General features: G+C 46.2%; 1 protein-coding gene across 2 annotated transcripts in view; it reads left to right on the top strand.

The window, feature by feature from the left end:
- Positions 1-2,386: 2,386 nt before the first annotated feature.
- RETREG1 (reticulophagy regulator 1) overlaps positions 2,387-22,825 on the top strand; it is a 116,961-nt gene continuing 96,522 nt past the window's right edge. The window contains exons 1-3 of one of the 2 annotated variants that reach the window (XM_040434261.1): positions 2,387-2,619; positions 14,619-14,725; positions 18,900-18,930. In XM_040434261.1, coding sequence (XP_040290195.1) covers positions 2,474-2,619; positions 14,619-14,725; positions 18,900-18,930 — 284 coding nt within the window. In that variant the 5' untranslated portion in view covers positions 2,387-2,473. The remainder of the gene's footprint in view (positions 2,620-14,618; positions 14,726-18,899; positions 18,931-22,825) is intronic. The other variant, XM_040434262.1, reaches the window with a different exon arrangement.

The raw sequence follows: 22,825 nt of genomic DNA, 5'->3' as shown, positions 1-22,825 counted from the left end.
CGACGGACAGCTATACGGTAAGTAGCATTCCAATATGGGGACTATAATGCAGATCATGGTGTTAGTGTAACTATAATGGTCAGTTTAGGTGAAAGACTCCCTTTAATTTATAATTTGTAATGACCTCCACTAGTTCCCCGCTCCATTTTTACAATGCCCCCTAGCAGTGCCTCCTGTTTTTTTTAATGCCCCCTAGCATTGCTCCTTGAATTTTTTTAATGCCTTTTAGCAGTGTCACCTGTATTTTTATAATACCCCCTAGTAGTGCCCCCTGTATTGTTATAATGCCCTTCTGTATTTTTATAATGCCCCCAGCAGTACCCCCTGTATCTTTTAATGCCCCCAGTAATGCCTCTGTAGTGTTTTAGGGGCGGAAGTACTTACTTTCGTCCCATCCCAGGTTGCCATCTGGATGTGTTGGCTGTGTGGCCTATGAGAGTGAACGGCGGGGATCCCATGCCGCGCAACCTGAGGCAGGATGTAGCTCTGTCTCACTCGCCTGACAGGGGGCCCCACACAATTGCGTGGTTTGTGTGGTGGTCAAGACTGCCACTGTGTACACCATACAATAGCAAACGTCATTCAGGTTAAAAAAAAAAAAAGCTTCCCCCAATACCGTGAAATCTGTAATGGTTCTCATACTGGTTGTCACCTACCTTTCCATACATAAAAGGCTGACAACCTGACATTTAGGATAAAGACTTAAAAAGGCCGTGTTCGCAGGGGTCAGACTTTACCCGGATTTCGGCGTGGTGCCTGTCTACACGCATACGATAAAATATTCAGGGTGGATTTCAATCTGAGGCTTAGTTCACACATCAGTGGAGGCTCCACTCCTGGTTTTGGCTCACAATCACTGATGGAAATCACTGACCAAAGACTGACGTGTGAACTAGGCCTGAGACAAAAAAGTAACATGTCACCTGTGTGCTAGGAATTCTGTGCAGTAAACTCTGGGATTAGCTTCACTGATGACTAAAGATCCATGTGAACCGTGCTTCCTATTTTTATTATAGGGTGACATAAAGGGTTAAAGTACTGGTCCTGCTATAACGTCCCCTGATGTTGCCCAGATGTACCTGGGGTCAGGTTGGCACAGCAGTGCTGGGGTCAGGGAGGCACAGCACTGCTGGGGTGAGGTTGGCACAGCACTGCTGGGGTCATGGTGCCTTAGCACTGCTGTGGTCAGGTTGGCACAGCAGTGCTGGGGTCAGGGAGGCACAGCACTGCAAGGTGAGGTTGGCACAGCACTGCTGGGGTCATGGTGCCTTAGCACTGCTGTGGTCAGGTTGGCACAGCATTGCTGAAGTCAGGGTGGCACAGCACTGCTGGGGTCAGGTTAGCACTGCACAGCTGGGGTCAGGGTGGCACAGCACTGCTGTGGTCAGGTTGGCACAGCATTGCTAATGTCAGGGTGGCACAGCACAGCTGGGGTCAGGGTGGCACATCAATGCTGGGGTCAGGGAGGCACAGCACTGCTGTGGTCAGGTTGGCACAGCATTGCTAAGGTTAGGGTGGCACAGCTCTGCTGGGGTCGTTTAGCACTGCACAGCTGTGGTCAGGGTGGCACAGCAGTGCTGGGGTCAGGCACAGCACTGCTGGGGTGAGGTTGGCACAGCACTATTGGGTTCAGGGAGGCACAGCACTGCTGGGGTGAGGTTAGCACAGCACTGCTGGGGTCATGGTGACATAGCACTGCTGTGGTCAGGTTGGCACAGCATAGCTGAAGTCAGGGTGGCGCAGCACTGCTGGGGTCAGGTTAGCACTGCACAGCTGGGGTCAGAGTGGCACAGCAGTGCTGGGGTCAGGCACAGCAGTGCTGGGGTGAGGTTGGCACAGCACTATTGGGTTCAGGGTGGCACAGCACTGCTGGGGTCAGGTTAGCACTGCACAGCTGGGGTCAGAGTGGCACAGCAGTGCTGGGGTCAGGTTAGCACTGCACAGCTGGGGTCAGAGTGGCACAGCAGTGCTGGGGTCAGGCACAGCAGTGCTGGGGTCAGGCACAGCAGTGCTGGGGTGAGGTTGGCACAGCACTATTGGGTTCAGGGTGGCACAGCACTGCTGGGGTCAGGTTAGCACTGCACAGCTGGGGTCAGAGTGGCACAGCAGTGCTGGGGTGAGGTTGGCACAGCACTATTAGGTTCAGGGTGGCACAGCACTGCTGGGGTCTTTCTGTTGCTATGCCGGCCGGATTCCGTCTAGAAACCAGTCATTATGTACACGAATACTGATAATCCGCGGGGCAGGCAGCAGAGCTGGCAGACACCCGGGGGCACCGCCACACTGCTATCTGACTGAGGCATCGCCCCTCAGCCCCAGAGAGCTGTGCCCTGTGTGACGTGAGGGGAGGCGGGCAGAGGAGATCCCACCTGCCGGTCCTCCATGGGGGCACCGTGTATCCTCATCGAAGCCGCTCCATAGAGCACACTAGGAGGAGGGAGGGAGACACAGAGCCGGGCCAAACACACCCAGCATGGCCGGCAGCGGGGAGCGGACAGCAGGGCGGGAGCCCGAGCAGCCCTTGTGGGGGGAGATGCTAGTGAGGGCGGCGGACATTGTAACCTGGCAGAGGCCCCTGTACAGCCTGGCCGTCTTCATCTGCTGCAACTTCCTCTTCTGGTAGGTGATGATGGCAGAGCAGGAGGGCACCGGCTGGCATCGGGGGTGACAGAAGATACCGTACATCATAGGAAGATAATAGGGTAGGATGGATGGGTGAATAGATAGATAGATAGATAGATAGATAGATAGATAGATAGATGATAGATAGATAGATAGATAGATAGATAGATAGATAGTGTGATAAATAGATAGTGTGATAGATAGATAGATAGATAGATAGATAGATAGATAGATAGATAATGTGATGGAATGATAGATTAGATAGTGATATACAGATATATATATATATAGGGATAGATAGATGATAGATAGATAGATAGATAGATAGATAGATGATAGATAGATAGATAGATAGATAGATAATGTGATGGAATGATAGATAGTGATATACAGATAGATATATAGAGGGATAGATAGATGATAGATAGATACTGTGTAGATAGATAGATCATAGAGTAGCCGGTACGACATGGTGACATATAGGCGAGGGGCTGCACCGTCATACAGGGCTGGGGCCCTCCTGCTCCTCGCATTGTCTTCCTCATGTAATGTGAGCTCAGTTCTATGAATAGCACAGAACACATCCGTATAGCATGCGGCTGTGCCAGTGACATGTGCCTATGGGAAGAGTCACAGGCCTCTTATACACTGTGTATGACAGCTGGAGATCTTACATACCTTCTACTGATCACTGCTATTAATTGCACAGCGCCACCTAGAGGCGGCAGTCTCAGGAAAAATCCTTGGGCTGTAGCAGGGTTGCATGTTGATTAGTGGTTTGCATGTGGTAACGCCGGCTGCTGTCAGTAGCGCAGTTTTAGTGCTTCTTAGAGTCACCATGTCTCAGTGACAAATGACTAATGGCACCAGATGTCAGCACTGAAGGAGCTGATGTAGATAAGTGGCACCGCTGGACTCCCTTCATATTCTTTAAACTAGCTGCCGTAGACTATGAAGGTGCACAGTTATCATTACATGTATCTACATTTATTGTAAACCCGGGAATGATACTTTCTTACCTAAGTGCAAAAAATAGATGCTGGCCATCGCACGTCCCCTCTGTAAGAGAAGGGGCCCCTTAAATCAGCCCCCCCATCCCTCCAAGCTAGAAGGTCCTGTAAGGGTCAGGGAAAGGCGACCATCCTCAGCTGAGGCCAAGGAGGAGCTTGTCTTGCTCCGACTTCCATCTGGGCGGCCATCCTCAGCTAAGGCCAAGGAGGAGCTTGTCTTGCTCAGACTTCCATCTGGGTGGCCATCCCAGGTAACGGCCAAGAGACAAAATCAAGGTCTGGCTCCCCTAGAGGAGGAGGCCAAGTGGTTGCAGGGGGTGAGGAACCTAATGGCCACACTTCCCCAGACCTTCAGGAGGGAAACCCATGAGGACACTGCATCCCAAAGAATCCTTGTAACAAATGTATCCATCCATACCTTCCTATCATATTCTGCAGTATTAAGGGGCATTCACGCAACCATAGTTCACATCTGATCAGCAAAATGTGGACCCATTCATTTCAATTGGGCTGCAAAAGATGCGGACAGCACACCGGATCGCACCGCACCAGACTGCGGATCACAAAATGGATACATTTGAACACCTCCTAAATCAATGTCCCCTTTTTGGTGTGGATTGTGCAGACACTTTCCTTTCCCCACGTGGCATGGGGAACAGTGTTCCTCTTGTCCATGCGGGAGACCTACCAGGCAAGCAAAAATGTAAAGCACCACCGATGAAAAGAATCCTGGTCCTGGAGGTCAGAATCATGAAGAGACTAGTAAGAGGCATGCACTTACAGTAATGTTATCCATAGTTACTGACTGCATCATATAGACGTATTATCCCATCAAGCTGAGAAGGAAACAGGGTTGGTGGCATTCTGTAACCATTGATTTCCAGGTGGACACAGCACCGCTAGGGTGCCTTCACACATATCAGGTTTTGCTGCAGAAATTTCTGCCACTGAAAATAAGTTCCATTGAGAAATGTGTGTTTTCGCCTTCCAGAACCCCATTCAGATGAATGGAACTGACTTCAGTCTCAGAAGTTTCTGCAACAGAATCTGCCACGTGTGAAGGCAACCAATCTGTCATTTGCTGTGTTTTAGGGTGACTCTATATAGTCATGTTTTATGTCAGGGTTGGGCAAATCCCAGTCACCATGGTGGCAAAAAAAAGCTGGTGCTGGTGGACGGTTTCACTGAACTTTTGGCGCTTCCATCCCGACCAGCTGTTATGGCAGAAGACCACTCAGTGATCAAGGACTGCTTCTACCAGCCATACAATGACAGGGCTGGGTGGTCCCTGCACTGCTGGAACTACCATGGGCGCCTAGAAGGACAAAACCTCCAGTTATGTAACTTCAGGCTCACACATCCGTTACAGCCTAGCCTAGTGTGGATACTGAGATCTACCTTGTAGAGTTGGCCCTCAAGCTGGCCATACACATTAGCTAAAAGTTGGTTGATGGTTGAACAATCATCTGGTGAATGTTCCTTTCACAGACATGACCATACGCATTTTAGTCCATATTAGTCGTTACACTTGTTCAAATGGCCATACACATTCATTGAAACCAGGCGATGGGTGAAAGATATTTCAAACAAAGATCTCTCGTTCATGAACAGTCTTTCTTTGAACCGTCTTTCATCTGGTCTTTTGTCCGCTAAAACGGTTGTTCGTTGTTAAATTTCAACCGAAGAACTTCTCCTGAGTACGGCGATACCACATGTGTGACACTTTTTTGCAGCCTAGGTGCGCAAAGGGGCCCAAATTCTAAAGAGCACCTTTAGGATTTCACAGGGCATTTTTTACGCATTTGGATTCCAAATGAGTTCTCACGCTTTAGGTCCCCTAAAATGCCAGGGCAGTATAAATACCCCACAAGTGACCCCATTTTGGAAAGAAGACACCCCAAGGTATTCCGTGAGGGGCATGGCGAGTTCCTAGAATTATTTATTTTTTTGGCACAAGTTAGCGGAAAATGTTTTTTTCTTACAAAGTCTCATATTCCACTAACTTGTGACAAAAAATAAAATTTTACATGAACTCACCATACCCCTCACGGAATACCTTGGGGTGTCTTCTTTCCAAAATGTGGTCACTTGTGGGGTATTTATACTGCCCTGGCATTTTAGGGGCCCTAAAGCGTGAGAAGAAGTCTGGAATCCAAATGCGTAAAAAATGCCCTGGGAAATCGTAAAGATACTCTTTGGAATTTGGGCCCCTTTGCCCACCTAGGCTGCAAAAAAGTGTCACACATGTGGTATCGCCGTACTCAGGAGAAGTAGGGCAATTTGATTTGGGGTGTATTTTTACATATACCCATGCTGGGTGAGAGAAATATATCTGTAAATTGACAACTTTGTATAATTTTTTTTTTTTAAGTTGTCATTTACAGAGATATTTCTCACACACAGTATGGGTATGTGTAAAAAGACACCCCAAAACCCATTGCCCTACTTCTCCTGAGTACGGCGATACCACATGTGTGACACTTTTTTGCAGCCTAGGTGCGCAAAGGGGCGAAAATTCCAATGAGAATCTATACGATTTCACAGGGCATTTTTTACGCATTTATATTCCAAACTACTTCTCACGCTTTAGGGCCCCTAAAATGCCAGGGCAGTATTAATACCCCACAAGTGACCCCATTTTGGAAAGAAGACACCCCAAGGTATTCCGTGAGGGCCATGGCGAGTTCCTAGAATATTTTTTTTTTTGGCACAAGTTAGCGGAAAATGATTTATTTTTATTTTTTTAATTTTACATGAACTCGCCATGCCCCTCACGAAATACCTTGGGGTGTCTTCTTTCCAAAATGGGGTCACATGTGGGGTATTTATGCTGCCCTGGCATTTTAGGGGCCCTAAAGCGTGAGAAGAAGTCTGGAATATAAATGTCTAAAAAATTTTACGCATTTGGATTCCGTGAGGGGTATGGTGAGTTCATGTGAGATTCTATTTTTTGTCACAAGTTAGTGGAATATGAGACTTTGTAAGAAAAAACAAAAAAAAAAATCTATTTCCGCTAACTTGTGCCAAAAAATTTTAAAATCTTCTATGAACTCGCCATGCCCCTCAAAAGTGATCTTTATAGCGCCGCAGCGATTTTACGGTGTTTTTGCAGTGATCATAAAAAAAACATTTCTGTCACTGCGGTGGGGCAGACTGAACGCAAGTGTGCGCACAAGATCAGGCCTGATCGGGCGAACACTGCGTTTTTTGTAGAGCCTATAGAACATGTCCTATTCTTGTCCGCAATTGCAGAAAAGAAAAGGCATTTTCTATATAGTTCTGGCAATGTGCGGAAAGCACATTGCCGGTGTCAGTGTTTTGCGGATCCGTGGTGTCTGGTGTCCGTGGAAAACACATACGGACGTCTGAATGGAGCCTTAGGCCCCTTTCACACAGGCGTTGCGGGAAAATGTGCGGGTGCGTTGCGAGTGCAAAACATTGTAATGCGTTTTGCACTCGCGTGAGAAAAATCGCGCGTGTTTGGTACCCAAACCCGAACTTCTTCACAGAAGTTCGGGCTTGGGATCGGTGTTCTGTAAATAGTATTATTTTCCCTTATAACATGGTTATAAGGGAAAATAATAGCATTCTGAATACAGAATGCTAAGTAAAACAGCGCTGGAGGGGTTAAAAAAAATTAATAAAAATTTAACTCACCTTAGTCCACTTGTTCGTGGCCCGGCATCTCCTTCTGGCTTCATCTGATCTCTGTGCAGCAACAGGACCTTTGGTGACGTCATTCCGGTCATCACATGATCTTTTACCATGGTGATGGATCATGTGATGACCGGAATGACGTCACCAAAGGTCCTGTTGCTGCACAGATCAGATGAAGCTAGAAGGAGATGCTGGGCTACGCGAACAAGTGGATTAAGGGGAGTTAAATCTTTTCAAATTTTTTTTTTTACCCCTCCAGCGATGTTTTACTATGCATTCTGTATTCAGAATGCTATTGTTTTCCCTTATAACCATGTTATAAGGGAAAATAATAATGATCGGGTCTCCATCCCGATCGTCTCCTAGCAACTGTGCGTGAAAATCGCACCGCATCCGCACTTGCTTGCGGATGCTTGCGATTTTCACGCAACCCCATTCATTTCTATGAGGCCTGCGTTACGTGAAAAACGCACAAAGAGGAGCATGGTGCAATTTTCACGCAACGCACAAGTGATGCGTGAAAATCACCGCTCATGTGAACAGCCCTATAGAAATGAATGGGTCGGTATTTAGTGCGGGTGCAATGCGTTCACCTCCCGCATCGCATCCGCGCGGAATACTCGCCCGTGTGAAAGGGGCCTTACAAGGGGGTGATCAATGACAGGGGGGTGATCAGGGAGTCTATATGGGGTGATCACCCCCCTGTCATTGATCACCCCCCTGTAAGGCTCCATTCAGACGTCCGTATGTGTTTTGCGGATCCACGGATCCGATCCGCAAAACACATGCGGACGTCTGAATGGAGCCTTACAGGGGGGTGATCAATGACTGGGGGGTGATCAGGGAGTCTATATGGGGTGATCAGGTGTTAATAAGGGGTTAATAAATGACAGGGGGGGGAGTGTAGTGTAGTGGTGTTTGGTGCTACTTTACTGAGCTACCTGTGTCCTCTGGTGGTCGATCCAAGCAAAAGGGACCACCAGAGGACCAGGTAGCAGGTATATTAGACGCTGTTATCAAAACAGCGTCTAATATACTTTTTTGGGGTTAAAAAAATCGCATCTACAGCCTGCCAGTGAACGATCGCCGCTGGCAGGCTGCAGATCCACTCGTTTACCTTCGGTTCCTGTGAACGCGTGCTCCTGTGTGCGCGTGTTCACAGGAAATCTCGCCTCTCGCGAGATGATGCGCCGGCGCGTCCAGGAGGAATAACAGGGCCGCCGCCAGGACGCAATCCTGCGTACGGCGGTCCTGAGGTGGTTAAAGGCGTCGTCTCACTTCAGCAAACGGCATTTATAATGTAGAGAAAGTTAATACAAGGCACTTACCGGTACTAATGTATTGTGATTGTCCATATTGCCTCCTTTGCTGTCTGGATTCACTTTTCCTTCACATTATACACTGCTCGTTTCCATGGTTACGACCACCTTGCAATTCATTAGCTGTGGCCGTGGTTGCACAATATAGGAAAAAATGCCAGCCTCTCTGGTGGCTGGGACCGTGGGAGTGCTCGTAAGCCAGTGCTTTTTTCCTACAATGTACAAGCACGGCCACCACTGATGGATTGCAGGGTGGGTGTAAACATGAATAGAAGCAGTGGATAATGTGATGGAAAAATGAATCCAGCCAGCAAAGGAGGCAATATGGACGATCACAATACATTAGTAACTACCTTGTATTAACCTTCTCTACATTATAAATGCCATTTGCTGAAGTGAGATGACAGGATGGGTGGGCTGACAAGGAGGACACTGGGACTAGTCCCACCTAGTGGCTAGTGGTGAGCAGCACATGGCGGTTGTACAGCTTTACTTTCTCCTTCCTTGTAACATGTGTGGTTTCTATTGAGGCCTATCTAGTAGGCTATTTACAGGACTCCGCTGACAGGTCCCCTTTAATACCTCTGGGTGACTCGCTGTTTGCCTTCTACAGTCTATTCGCTTGGCAAACACTGATAAAATAAACCTTCACCGAGTGTTTGTGGAACTTTCACAGTAATGATATGTGGCGATATGCTGTTGTCAGGAACACCCAGCTATTAATGAAAGATAGGACAGGGCCCAGTACTTATTGTTAGCTTTGTAAGTAAATAGCAGTGATTAAAGGGGTTGGCCATTTTCTGGCTACTGGTGACCAGTGTGTATGTAAGATGACTCTATGGCGGCACTTACTAATAAAGCCTTTGTTGATAGTCTGTGCCTTTTTCTGTATTTCATAAGGTATGTCCCCTTGTTGAGCAAGTCTTCTGTGCTGTCCACATGTAGGTCCTGTCCATAAAATGGCCGCTGATGGAGGGTCATGTGACCTCCATTCAGACACACTGGACAGAACCTTATGGACAGCATCTCATCAGAAGATGTGCCTAAGTGGACATGGCTTATGAAATATAGGCACAGAATATCAACAGGGGGTATACTAGTAAGTGCCATATAGTCATCGTACATAAAAATTGGTTAAGAGTAGCCAGAAAGTGGACAACCCCTTTAAAGAGGTTTTCTAGCCTATTGACTATAAGATGAAAAGTGAAACTTTGTAATATACTTTGTTTATCAATATATTGCCATTTGTAAAATCTCTGCTTGCTGTTAGTAACTGGAAACATTCTTATTTACACCCAGAAACTGGAACTCTCTGCTGACAGAGGTATAGAGAAGAGAGGAGCTCTAATACACTTCATCTAGGTTCACATCTGCAGCACAGTTTCCCTCAGGAACCTCAATCACAGATTCTTGCAACAAAAAAAAAGGACAAAACACCACTGTTAGCAGTGGTATGTTGTCCGGCAAAATGCTGGTATTCATGCCAGCCTCCCAGTGGACTCCATTATAGCAGTGTCTGGCATATGCTGGATCCAGCTGTTCCATATTCTTCCTATGCTAGAACAGAATACCGGAATTTAAAGGGGTTGTGCAAGAATGGGGGAGGGGGGAACCCACTTATTGGTCCCAGTTGGCTGCACCTATAAAGGGAAGCTTCTTCCCAGCGCTCCTTCTCCTCCCAGCCTGTGATGCTCCGCTGTGCTTCCTGGATGTTTCTGGCTGCAGTAGTGACTTTTTCCCCTTACAGTATGACAAATGGTCACATGATGCAAGGGGATCCAGTCTCTGCTGTTGACAGTGATTGGCTGCAGTGATCTCAAACTGGATGTTTTCAGCAAGGGAGCCCAGCGGAGCATCACAGGCCTGGAAGAGAAAGAGCCAGTGCTGGGAAGAAGGTAAGTAGTCTTCCCTTTATACTATAGATCTGGCCAAGTGGGGGGTGGATCCATTGTTGCACAATCCCCTTAACCACCTAACTGTTTTGTCCGAGTCCAGCACGGGTAGAAGGGGAAGAAGGGGGCCTGCTCTAGCTGCTGATATCTCCTGATTAGTAGCAACTAGAGACATGGGCCTGGTCTTGTTTGAAAGCTGGAATACCAAAATGACAACATTAGTGCTGGAGTCATCGCTGTTAGAAATCAAGTCGAGAATAATTGCATTAAAACCCGCTTTTATTTTCACTTTCAGCGGCATTCACTGCATCTCGATTTCTAACAGTGATATCTTCCCATGTAGTCTTGTGATGCCAGCTTTCAAACAATACAAAGCCCATATCTCTAGCTGCAAGCAGCCGCCTCCCTCCCTTTCAGTATGGAGGAGGAGGGGGAACAGCTGCAGAGCCGACAGCCTGCAGGAGGAAGGGAAAATTAGTAAAAAGATATATAGAAATGTGGTATTATAGTCATTGTACTGACCCACATAATAAAATAAATGTAAAAATTACAGTTTTTTATTTTTCCCCCTAAAATGAAAAAAAAAAAAAAATTTATTACAACATATATACCCCAAAATGGTTCCTAAAAACCTACAACTAATCCCGCAAAAAAAAAAGAAGAAAAAATGTAAAAGTTATGACTGCTGGAACACAAAGGTGGCAAATATTATTGGTCCTTAAGGCTAAAATTAATTATGTCACCAAGGGGTTAAAAATGCAATTGTGTCCCCTGAGTTGAGTTGTGCGCAAACAAGATTTACTTCAGAGACATATTAAAAATCTACAATAAAAAAGGTGACATTTCTGGGAGGATTTGTCCAATTTTAATGTGACTGTGAGCAAGTTAAGCATAATGTGCACTTAGCCTTAGTGGCGCCTGCTGCAAAAAATATAACATTAGTCTGCTTCACCCAGACAGCGACAACGCCTCTGAGAACGCAGATATTTGGAGGTGATCAGTACATTTCCAAAGAATAGTTCACACTTGGCTTTGGATAATAAAACCCTCCCTAGATGAACTTGATGTAATAGAGAGGAGAGGAGCGGAGCGAGGAGGTGAAGAGAGCACTTGTATAGTCAAAACCAAAAGGAAAAAAAAAAAAACATGCAAAAAAACACAACAAATAAGGCGCACCATGGCCTATAAAACAGCGCCCTGCTAATTTTCACAAGAGGTCCTTTACCTAAACGACTGTGGTTATTTATTGAACTACTACCGCCCTATGGAGAATGGTAAGGCCCCTTTCACACGAGCGAGTTTTCCGCGCGGGTGCAATGCGTGACGTGAACGCATAGCACCCGCACTGAATCCTGACCCATTCATTTCAATGGTCTGTGCACATGAGCGTTGTTTTTCACGCATCAGTTCTGCGTTGTGTAAAAATCGCAGCATGTTCTATATATTGCGTTTTTCACGCAACCCTGACCCCATAGAAGTGAATGGTGCTGCGTGAAAATCGCAAGCAAGTGCGGGTGCAATGCGTTTTTCACTGATGGTTGCTAAGAGATGTTGTTTGTAAACCTTCAGTTTTTTATCACGCGCGTGAAAAACGCATCAAAACGCATTGCACTCACGCGGTAAAAAACTGAACAACTTAACGCAATGGCAGACAAAACTGACTGAACTTGCTTGCAAAATAGTGCGAGTTTCACTGAACGCACCCTGAACGCATCCAGACCGAATCCGTCACCTCGTGTGAAAGAGGCCTAAGGCTGGGTTCACACGAGCGTGTCCGGATTAGGTCCGGATGCGTCCCGGGTGTTGCGGCAGTAGGAATGCAATTGCAGTCAGTTTTGACTGCGATTGCGTTCCGATGTTCAGTTTTTATCGCGCGGGTGCAATGTGTTCTGCACGCGCGTGATAAAAAACCGACTGTGGTACCCAGACCCGAACTTCTTCACAGAAGTTCGGGCTTGGGATCGGTGTTCTGTAGATTGTATTATTTTCCCTTATAACATGGTTATAAGGGAAAATAATAGCATTCTGAATACAGAATGCATAGTACAATAGCGCTGGAGGGGTTAAAAAAAATAAAATAAACAAATTAACTCACCTTCTCCTCTTGTTCGCGAAGTTCCCGGTATGATGAGTTGTGGGCTAAAGGACCTTTGGTGACGTCAGATCACATGCTCCGATCACATGGTACATCACCACGGTGATGGACCATGTGATTGGAGCATGTGATCTGACGTCACCAAGTGATCTGACATCACCAAAGGTCCTTAAGCCCACAACTCATCATACCGGGAACTTCGCGAACAAGAGGAGAAGGTGAGTTAATTTGTTTATTTTTTTTAACCCCTCCAGTGCTATTTTACTAAGCATTCTGTATTCAGAATGCTATTATTTTCCCTTATAACCATGTTATAAGGGAAAATAATACAGTTAATAGACTGTCACCTAGCAACCATGCGTGAAAATCGCACCGCATCCACACTTGCTTGCGGATGCTTGCGATTTTCACGCAACCCCATTCACTTCTATGGGGCCTGCGTTGCGTGAAAAACGCAGAATATAGAGCAGGCTCAGCCTCAGTGTGCATGCTGCAAACCCCCCCCCCAGCGCCGTACATTGTATAGTGGTTGTGCTTGGTATTGCAGCTCAGCCCTATTCACTTCTATGGGGCTGAGCTGCTCTGAGGCCACATGACTGATGAACGTGACATCACTGGCCTAGGGAAAGCAGAGAGAAGGCAGCGGTGCTAACAGGAGCGCCGGTGCCTTCTCGAACAGCTGGTAGTAGGAGGTCCCCGGTGTTGAACCTTCACCATCAGTAAAAAAAAATCTCGGAAAACCCTTTTAAGCATTCAGGCAGATTTGTCAATGTATGTTGCACCAGATCTTCACTGGCGGCCAACCCTCATTTGTGACATCACATGCTTTTTTACATAGTATGGAGGAGATTTACTAAGCAAGATACAACAGAATTCTGGCTCAGATTGTGCCAAAAACGTGCTATTTTACATGTGTCCAATTTATTATGTGTTTTAGACACTTTTTGTGCCTCTCTAGTAGGGATCGACCGATTATTGGTTTTACTGATATTATATATTGAGGATTTTTAAAGTTATCGGTATCGGCATCTAATTTGCCGATATGCCGATAACGAATCGGGAACAAGGATGGCGCTGCTGACAGCGCTCTCCGTGTTCCCTCAGCAGCACAGGGGAGAAGGAAGCAGTGTCTCCCTCCCCCTGTGCTGCCGCTGCCACCAATGAGAGGAGAGAGGACAAAAGAAGGGGAGGGGCTGTGGCCACTGCGCCACCAATGATGTTGACTCACTCAATTATTCAAATTCAACAGGAGGCGGGAGCTGGCTGCAGAATCATATAGCTGGCTCCCGACCTCTATGACAAGTAGAGTTATCTTCATTGGTAGCGCAGTGCGCCCCCCCCCCCCAACCCCAGTATTAAAAACATTGGTGGCGCAGTGCGCCCCCCCACCCAAGCCCCCCAGTATAGATCATTGGTGGCAGTGGCCACAGGGTCCCCTCTCCCCTTCTCATTGGTGGTGCAGTGTAATCCTGGGGCTCCGATCGGTTACCATGGCAGCCAGGACACTACTGAAGCCCTGGCTGCCATGGTAAGCTCCATGCTGCTGTGTGTACTATGCACAGGGCAGCAGGGAGAGTGTGAGGTCCTATTCACCCTGATCGAGCTCTATCAGGGTGAATAGGACAAGGGTATTAGCCCCTAAGGGGGCTAAAAGTTTGTAAAAGAAAAAAAAACAACAACAAAGATTTACAAAACAAAGCTACACTTTAACAATAAACATGTTCATTTTCAGCAGATTTGTGTAGGAATTTTTTGTTTTTTCAAAAATGAAAATGCACAGAATATCTGTATAAATTATCAGCTATCGGCCCGAAAGTTCACAGATTATCGGTATCGGCTCTAAAAAATCTATATCGGTCGATCCCTTCTCTCTAGACAATTATTAAATGTCTAGAAAGGGAGGCATAGCTAAGAGGAGTCATGGTATAAGGGTGGTATAAGGAAGAGAGGGTACATGGATTGGAGCTGTAGATGTATGGATTGTATATGATATAGTGTGATTTGGTCATGTTTTCCTTTTCAGGTTCCTAGCCTGTGCTCCATGGAGAATATATCATATAGTTTCCCTCATTTCAATTGGACTCGTTATGGTTCAGATAACCAGACATTTTTTACTGTCGAGAAGTCGAGGTAAGCTGATCCATAAATGGAAAAATATGGAAAAAGATGTGAATGGTTAATATCATGGTCTGTCCTGTCCATCCGCACTTTGGTCCACATTTATTAATTTATTTGCACCCATTTTTGGTTCGTGCCTGGTAATTAATTTGGCACAATTGACTGTATTAATATTTTTTGAAACACCAATCTTATTAAATCTGCCCCTATGTGTTTTTTCCAACAAGTGCCCTTTCCCACCAAGCCACAACCCTTTCCCGCCAAGCCACACTCCCTCGACGGCCAAGATGCAGTCGATTATTCTTTGTGGCTTGCTTGCTTCATAAATATGTCTAAGCTAAGATGTGCCAAAAATATGCAAAATTTTGACATAAAATTCTGTCTAGTGTGTGTCATGTGTCGTATGTGTAAGTGGTGCACGTGCCACGTGTGTCCTATGTGTGAGTGTATGAGCTGCATGTGTCCTATATATAAGAGGTGCATGCGCTTTCTTTTTGTGATTTTTTTTAGAAGTGGGCCTCTGTGATTTGAAATGCCAGCGCTGAAATTCAGTCCCAGTCCAGCACTTATAATGTGTTACCTTTCATTGTTATTATATCAATGATGATAATGAAATGATTGCTGATAAATGATCTCTACAAAACTGAACATGTCAGCCTATTATTAGGCCCAGCGGCCACAGTGAAAGCTGAAAGATCCCAGAATTTTGTTTTTAATATAGTAAGTGACATGGAAAATTAAAGATAACATGGCCAAAAATGTTTAAAAAATATGTTTGACATAAAACTTGAGTTAATTATTAGGTCATTTTCTGCTCTCACATTCTTTTTGACGGCAGCTCTGCTGGAGGCCTAGATTTGGCAGAGCTAGGAACACTATACACTATTGAGTGATGGGCAAACTGCGGCTCTCCAGCTGTTGTAAAACTACAAATCCCATCATGCCCTGCTGTAGGCTGATAACTGTAGGCAGACTGGGCATACTGGGAGTTGTAGTTTTACAACAGCTGGAGAGCCGCATACAAACCAGGCAGACACCTACAGCAGAGGGCCCCTGCGGCATATCTGCTCTATCATTGCCCACTGCTAATTTGATGGTACATGTGGCACATCCGGGCCTGGGCTTACCTGACTGACACTTGTTATGATGTCACAGTAGCTTATCTGATGGAAACCCTCTTGTGAAGTCACAGCCGCTCACCTGTCTGAACCTTACATGTGATGTCACAGCCACTCACCTGTCTGAACCTTACATGTGATGTCACAGCCGCTCACCTGTCTGAACCTTACATGTGATGTCACAGCCGCTCACCTGTCTGAACCATACATGTGATGTCACAGCCACTCACCTGTCTGAACCTTACATGTGATGTCACAGCCGCTCACCTGTCTGAACCTTACATGTGATGTCACAGCCACTCACCTGTCTGAACCATACATGTGATGTCACAGCCGCTCACCTGTCTGAACCATACATGTGATGTCACAGCCGCTCACCTGTCTGAACCATACATGTGATGTCACAGCCACTCACCTGTCTGAACCTTACAAGTGATGTCACAGCCGCTCACCTGTCTGAACCTTACATGTGAAGTCACAGCCACTCACCTGTCTGAACCATACATGTGATGTCACAGCCGCTCACCTGTCTGAACCATACATGTGATGTCACAGCCGCTCACCTGTCTGAACCATACATGTGATGTCACAGCCGCTCACCTGTCTGAACCTTACATGTGATGTCACAGCCGCTCACCTGTCTGAACCTTACATGTGAAGTCACAGCCACTCACCTGTCTGAATCATACATGTGATGTCACAGCCGCTCACCCATCTGAACCATACATGTGATGTCACAGCCGCTCACCCGTCTGAACCATACATGTGATGTCACAGCCGCTCACCTGTCTGAACCATACATGTGATGTCACAGCCGCTCACCTGTCTGAACCATACATGTGATGTCACAGCCGCTCACCTGTCTGAACCTTACATGTGATGTCACAGCCGCTCACCTGTCTGAACCTTACATGTGAAGTCACAGCCACTCACCTGTCTGAATCATACATGTGATGTCACAGCCGCTCACCCATCTGAACCATACATGTGATGTCACAGCCGCTCACCCGTCTGAACCATACATGTGATGTCACAGCCGCTCACCTGTCTGACACTTGTTATGATGTGACAGTAGCTTATCTGATGGAAACCCTCTTGTGAAGTCACAGCCGCTCACCTGTCTGAACCTTACATGTGATGTCACAGCCACTCACCTGTCTGAACCTTACATGTGATGTCACAGCCGCTCACCTGTCTGAACCTTACATGTGATGTCACAGCCGCTCACCTGTCTGAACCATACATGTGATGTCACAGCCACTCACCTGTCTGAACCTTACATGTGATGTCACAGCCGCTCACCTGTCTGAACCTTACATGTGATGTCACAGCCACTCACCTGTCTGAACCATACATGTGATGTCACAGCCGCTCACCTGTCTGAACCATACATGTGATGTCACAGCCGCTCACCTGTCTGAACCATACATGTGATGTCACAGCCACTCACCTGTCTGAACCTTACAAGTGATGTCACAGCCGCTCACCTGTCTGAACCTTACATGTGAAGTCACAGCCACTCACCTGTCTGAACCATACATGTGATGTCACAGCCGCTCACCTGTCTGAACCATACATGTGATGTCACAGCCGCTCACCTGTCTGAACCATACATGTGATGTCACAGCCGCTCACCTGTCTGAACCTTACATGTGATGTCACAGCCGCTCACCTGTCTGAACCTTACATGTGAAGTCACAGCCACTCACCTGTCTGAATCATACATGTGATGTCACAGCCACTCACCTGTCTGAATCATACATGTGATGTCACAGCCGCTCACCCATCTGAACCATACATGTGATGTCACAGCCGCTCACCCGTCTGAACCATACATGTGATGTCACAGCCGCTCACCTGTCTGAACCATACATGTGATGTCACAGCCGCTCACCTGTCTGAACCATACATGTGATGTCACAGCCGCTCACCTGTCTGAACCATACATGTGATGTCACAGCCGCTCACCTGTCTGAACCATACATGTGATGTCACAGCCGCTCACCTGTCTGAACCATACATGTGATGTCACAGGCGCTCACCTGTCTGAACCATACATGTGATGTCACAGCCACTCATCTGTCTGAACCATTCTTGTGATGTCACAGCCACTCACCTGTCTGAACCTTACATGTGATGTCACAGCCGCTCACCTGTCTGAACCTTACATGTGATGTCACAGCCACTCACCTGTTTGAACCATACATGTGATGTCACAGCCGCTCACCTGTCTGAACCATACATGTGATGTCACAGCCGCTCACCTGTCTGAACCTTACATGTGATGTCACAGCCGCTCACCTGTCTGAACCATACATGTGATGTCACAGCCGCTCACCTGTCTGAACCTTACATGTGAAGTCACAGCCACTCACCTGTCTGAACCATACATGTGATGTCACAGCCGCTCACCTGTCTGAACCATACATGTGATGTCACAGCCGCTCACCTGTCTGAACCATACATGTGATGTCACAGCCGCTCACCTGTCTGAACCTTACATGTGATGTCACAGCTGCTCACCTGTCTGAACCATTCTTGTGATGTCACAGCCGCTCACCTGTCTGAACAATTCTTGTGATGTCACAGCTGCTCACCTGTCTGAACCATACATGTGATGTCACAGGTGCTTCCCTGACACAAATACAGCTGTGATGTCACAGGTTATCTGACAGTACCTTACCCTGGGCCAGAAACTAGGGCCTCTGTGCAAGAACTTTATATGGCCTCATTAATTCTAATAACTAAACCACCTCATCCATAATACTGGAAAAAATACTCCACTGTTGTACCAATCCACCAGCAATTGTGAGTAAGTGGGCGTGCTGGGTATTACACGTAAATGGAGCAAAGCTGCAATACATAGCACTGCCACTACTAAATGTACAATGTGCAGTGTATGGAGCAGTGTGAACAATGACGAAGCCGCTTCTGACAGGAATAGAAAGAAAATGATAATGTGGAAATGTCGAATGTTTGATTGACATAAGAGAATAACAGCCACTGATTACACGTGATTTCTACTTTGACATGACTTCTGACTTCTGCTTTACTCTTTAATTTTTCAGGTGCACAAGTGTGGAAAGGTATTGTTAGAAGGTATGGTGGACTTACACTTATAAAGTATGATAGTATCCCTGTGTTCATAATGGATAATGAATATCATGTTCCTGGTAGTATGAAACATTTCAGCTGCATGTCACATTGATATCATTGTATCGTAATACAACAGCTCCTTCTGAAAGCTCTAGCGGTAATACAGACTGAGATATATTTATCACAACTGGTGCAAAGGGAACCTGGCTAGTTTTTCAGAGCTCCTTTGAAAAATGAAAGAATTATTCTGATTGGTTGCTAGGGGAAACGGTCAGTTTTCCATTCCACCAGTTTTGATAAATCTCCACAGTGTGAAATAAAATACTAAAAGAAAAAAAACACAAGTGGTTATTTTGGTGTTTTTTACTGCACATCAGTAGCTGACCAGTGGAGGTGCAGGGAGTCGGACCGCCGCCAGTCTGATATTGATCACCTCTCCTAATATTAATGACCCCTTTAAGTTGTCATAATGAGAAGGGACAAACTGTTTCATTTCTATTTGAGGAGTCCATCCAACAGTTGAGTTTTGGGCCCAAGCAATTCCTAAAAATGTAAAGAAGTTGTATGAGACTGGAAAACATATGGCTGCTTTCTTCCAGAAACAGGGCATCTCTTGTCAAGCAGCTGTTTGCTGTTTGGTATTGCAAGTTAGGCTACATGCACACGACCGTATGTGTTTTGCGGTCCGCAAATTGCCATCCGTTTTTTTTTTGGGGCGGATCCATTGTAACAATGCCTAAAACAGACAAGAATAGGACATGTTATATTTTTAGGACATGTTATATTTTTTTTGCGGGGCTACGGAATGGACATACGGATGCGGATAGCACACGATGTGCTGTCCGCATTCTTTGCGGACCCATTGAAATAAATCGGTCTGCATCCTATCCGCAAGAAAAACCGAACTGACATGGAAACAACGTTCGTGTGCATGTAGCCTTAGCAACTGGGTTATCCAGCCTTTAAAAACCATTTTTATGGGGTATGGGTATACATTTTATTCCAAAATAAACAGCCCTTTTAAAAATAAATAAATATATAAGTATTAAAACTAGGTATTTGCGACTTTAAAAAAAAAGAATTCTGTTTTGGTGCACAGCCTGTCGGAGGTGACGAGAGATACGCCTCATCATAAATTAGGCGCATCCTCCGGCAGCGCAGGGAATATCAAGGCTGAAAGGTCTTGTTAAATCTCCCCTTTGTTGTAAGTACAGAAGAAATGCAGGGCTCCAGGAGGTAAAGCAAACACAACATCTAATAAATATAAGTCACTGCATGCATTTAAATATGTCACTGCCAAGTTTAGCCTATTACAACCAAGACTGCTGCGTTGTTAGAAATTCTTTTAACCATAGACCAAAGCGGTGGCAGCCCGGCAGTAAGGCTGGTAGTATTGCCTAGAGAGCCTGACACATGCTGCACATAACAGGTGTCTGCCACAAGGGGCTGGACGGGAACCTAACCTCCCCCACCCCCACAGGAACATCAATTATAAAGTTCACTGCAGAACTACAAATTATACTTGCATATTCCTGGCAAAGTATCCTCAGGGCACCCCATACACATCATGTGCCAATAAGCATGCTACCTTCTGGGCGTCAGTGAGGATCCAATTCCACCATTGATGTCCATTCACTAGAAATACTCTTCCTCGTAGCTCAGTTCTAAGAACCACCTTGCAAGCTGGAAACTATCATGTGTCGTAAGAACACAACATCTCCTATCATTTTTTTACGGTTCAAACTGTATTTTTATATACCTTTGGTAGTTATTTATTTAAAGGCGTTATTATCCAACCCCTAAAATGCCCCCCCCCCCCCCCCCCCATGCCCCGGCCTCTCACAGAGATTGTACTTACCTGGCTCCCAAGCAGCCGCATTGCTTCTGACGACTGCACAGCCGCCGATGAAAACAGGGGGGGGGAGGGGGCTGGGGGCAGCCAACAGCGGGCATTAGCCTCCCTAGCAGTGATAATCAGTTTGCAGTGTTCGCGGGCTGCCATCTTTGGTACTCACCCGTCCGGCGATGCACAGGTAAGCCCTTACCTGTGCCTGTGCCTGGAGCCAGTCTGAAATCAAATGCAGTCACCGGGAGCAGGCAGTTCCGAGAACAGCCTCCGGGGGCCTTCATCGGCAGGGAGATGCAGCGGCAGCTTTGCGGGCATCAGAAGCGACGCGGGTACCGGGGAGCCAGGTAAGTACAATCTGTGTGAGGGGCCTGGGCATATGGGGAGGCATTTTAGGGGTTGGGTAACCCGTTTAAGTAATTCTCTTTCATTTGAACAAGTAAGGGTCGGGCTCCACGATCAGGTTTCTTGATGCAGTTTGGAAACCAAAACCAGGAGTGAAAAATGAGAAGTCAGATCCGTCCTTTATACTTTCTCTCCTTTTGTGATCCACTCCTGATTTTGGCTTCCAAAACTGATTCAGGAAACCTGACTGTGTGGCCGTACCCCAAAGTAGATGTAATGGTAATGAAGTTTAATGTCAATTTACCTTTATTGCAGATTAAAATTTACCACCTTTTGCCAAGTTTTATATGTATTATTTTATTTCAATTTCAGTGTTATTATCTCAATAATGCTTTCTATGTTTTTTTGTATGTAGCAGTTGTTTTCTTATTGTTACTTTTATATCAGTGGAAAATACATTCTTCTATTATATATTTAGCTTTCCCCAGTGTCAGATTGGGGTTCTTTGGGCTCAACAAGGAAGGTGATTGTAAAGGCCTACCAGCTTTGGACTGTGGTTTCTTCTATGATTCTGAGGGCCCAGCCTTCATCTATACAGAACATGGGCATGTCCGTCTCATGAGAAATAGATTCTAGTGGCAAGTGACGGGTTCTAAAGACAGTTACAAATCTGGTTGTTTTTAGCTGCCCCTTTGGGGGCCATTACTGTACTGCAGCCTGGGGCTTATAGAACGATACCAACTGTTGTGCAGCGTTTTCAAGCAATAGGGGCTGATGCCCATACACGTAATCTTCATGAGAGTCGCAAACTGTGGTGGGACAAATATATCAAAATAGCACAGAATAGTCCAATACTGGTTAGATACTCATACATAAATTGCTGCAGTTTTTCACAGAAGTCACAGAAAGCTAGGAATAAAACTTAGCTTTTAATCGCCAATTAAATATTGAATCACTTCAAATTCCTCTAAAAAATAACCAACATAAATCATAGTGGACCAAAATATAACACAAAATACAAAGAGGGGAGAGCGGGGTTATTGTAGACTATGGAGAAATGTCCCTGACAAGTCCCTAGCTAGTACCTCAACCCACAGGAACACCCTGATGGTGGGTGGCCTGTGGTCCCATACCTGCCCTGCCTCACCCTCTCATTGCCCTAAACACTCCCAACGCGTTTCCCCAATTACTGGTTCATCAGGGGAATAATACGGGGCAATAATTCCTCAACCAAGTGATAATCAAAAAGTGGTCCAGAAAAAACGTATGATTGTTAACTGATAATTAATCCGCACTGAGAGAAGAGAAAAATATACCTGATTATTAAAGGGATTTTCCCATCTCAGACAATGGGGGCATATAACTAGGATATGCCCCCATTGTCTGATAGGTGCTGGTCCCACCGCTGGGACCCGCACCTACAATGAGAACGGAACCGGGAAATGAACAGAGGGGGCACTGAGCATGCGCAGCCGCCCTCCATTCATTTCTATAGGGCCGTATTCCCCATAGAAATTAATGAGAGCATGTGCGCTTCCATTGACTTCTATGGGAGCAGCGCTTGGTGGTTGACGGACCCTGGGAAATCCGGGGTCCTCCAGCAACAGCACTCCCCGCTTTGTTCTCGTTGTAGGTGCGGATCGCAGCTGTGGGACCCGCACCTATCAGACAATGGGGGCATATCCTAGCGATATGCCCCCATTGTCT

Source organism: Bufo bufo, chromosome 5 (genome assembly GCF_905171765.1).
Source record: "Bufo bufo chromosome 5, aBufBuf1.1, whole genome shotgun sequence".
Lineage (NCBI taxonomy): Eukaryota > Metazoa > Chordata > Amphibia > Anura > Bufonidae > Bufo > Bufo bufo.
Note: the sequence above shows the minus strand (reverse complement) of the source record. Positions and strands in the feature narration are given on the sequence as shown.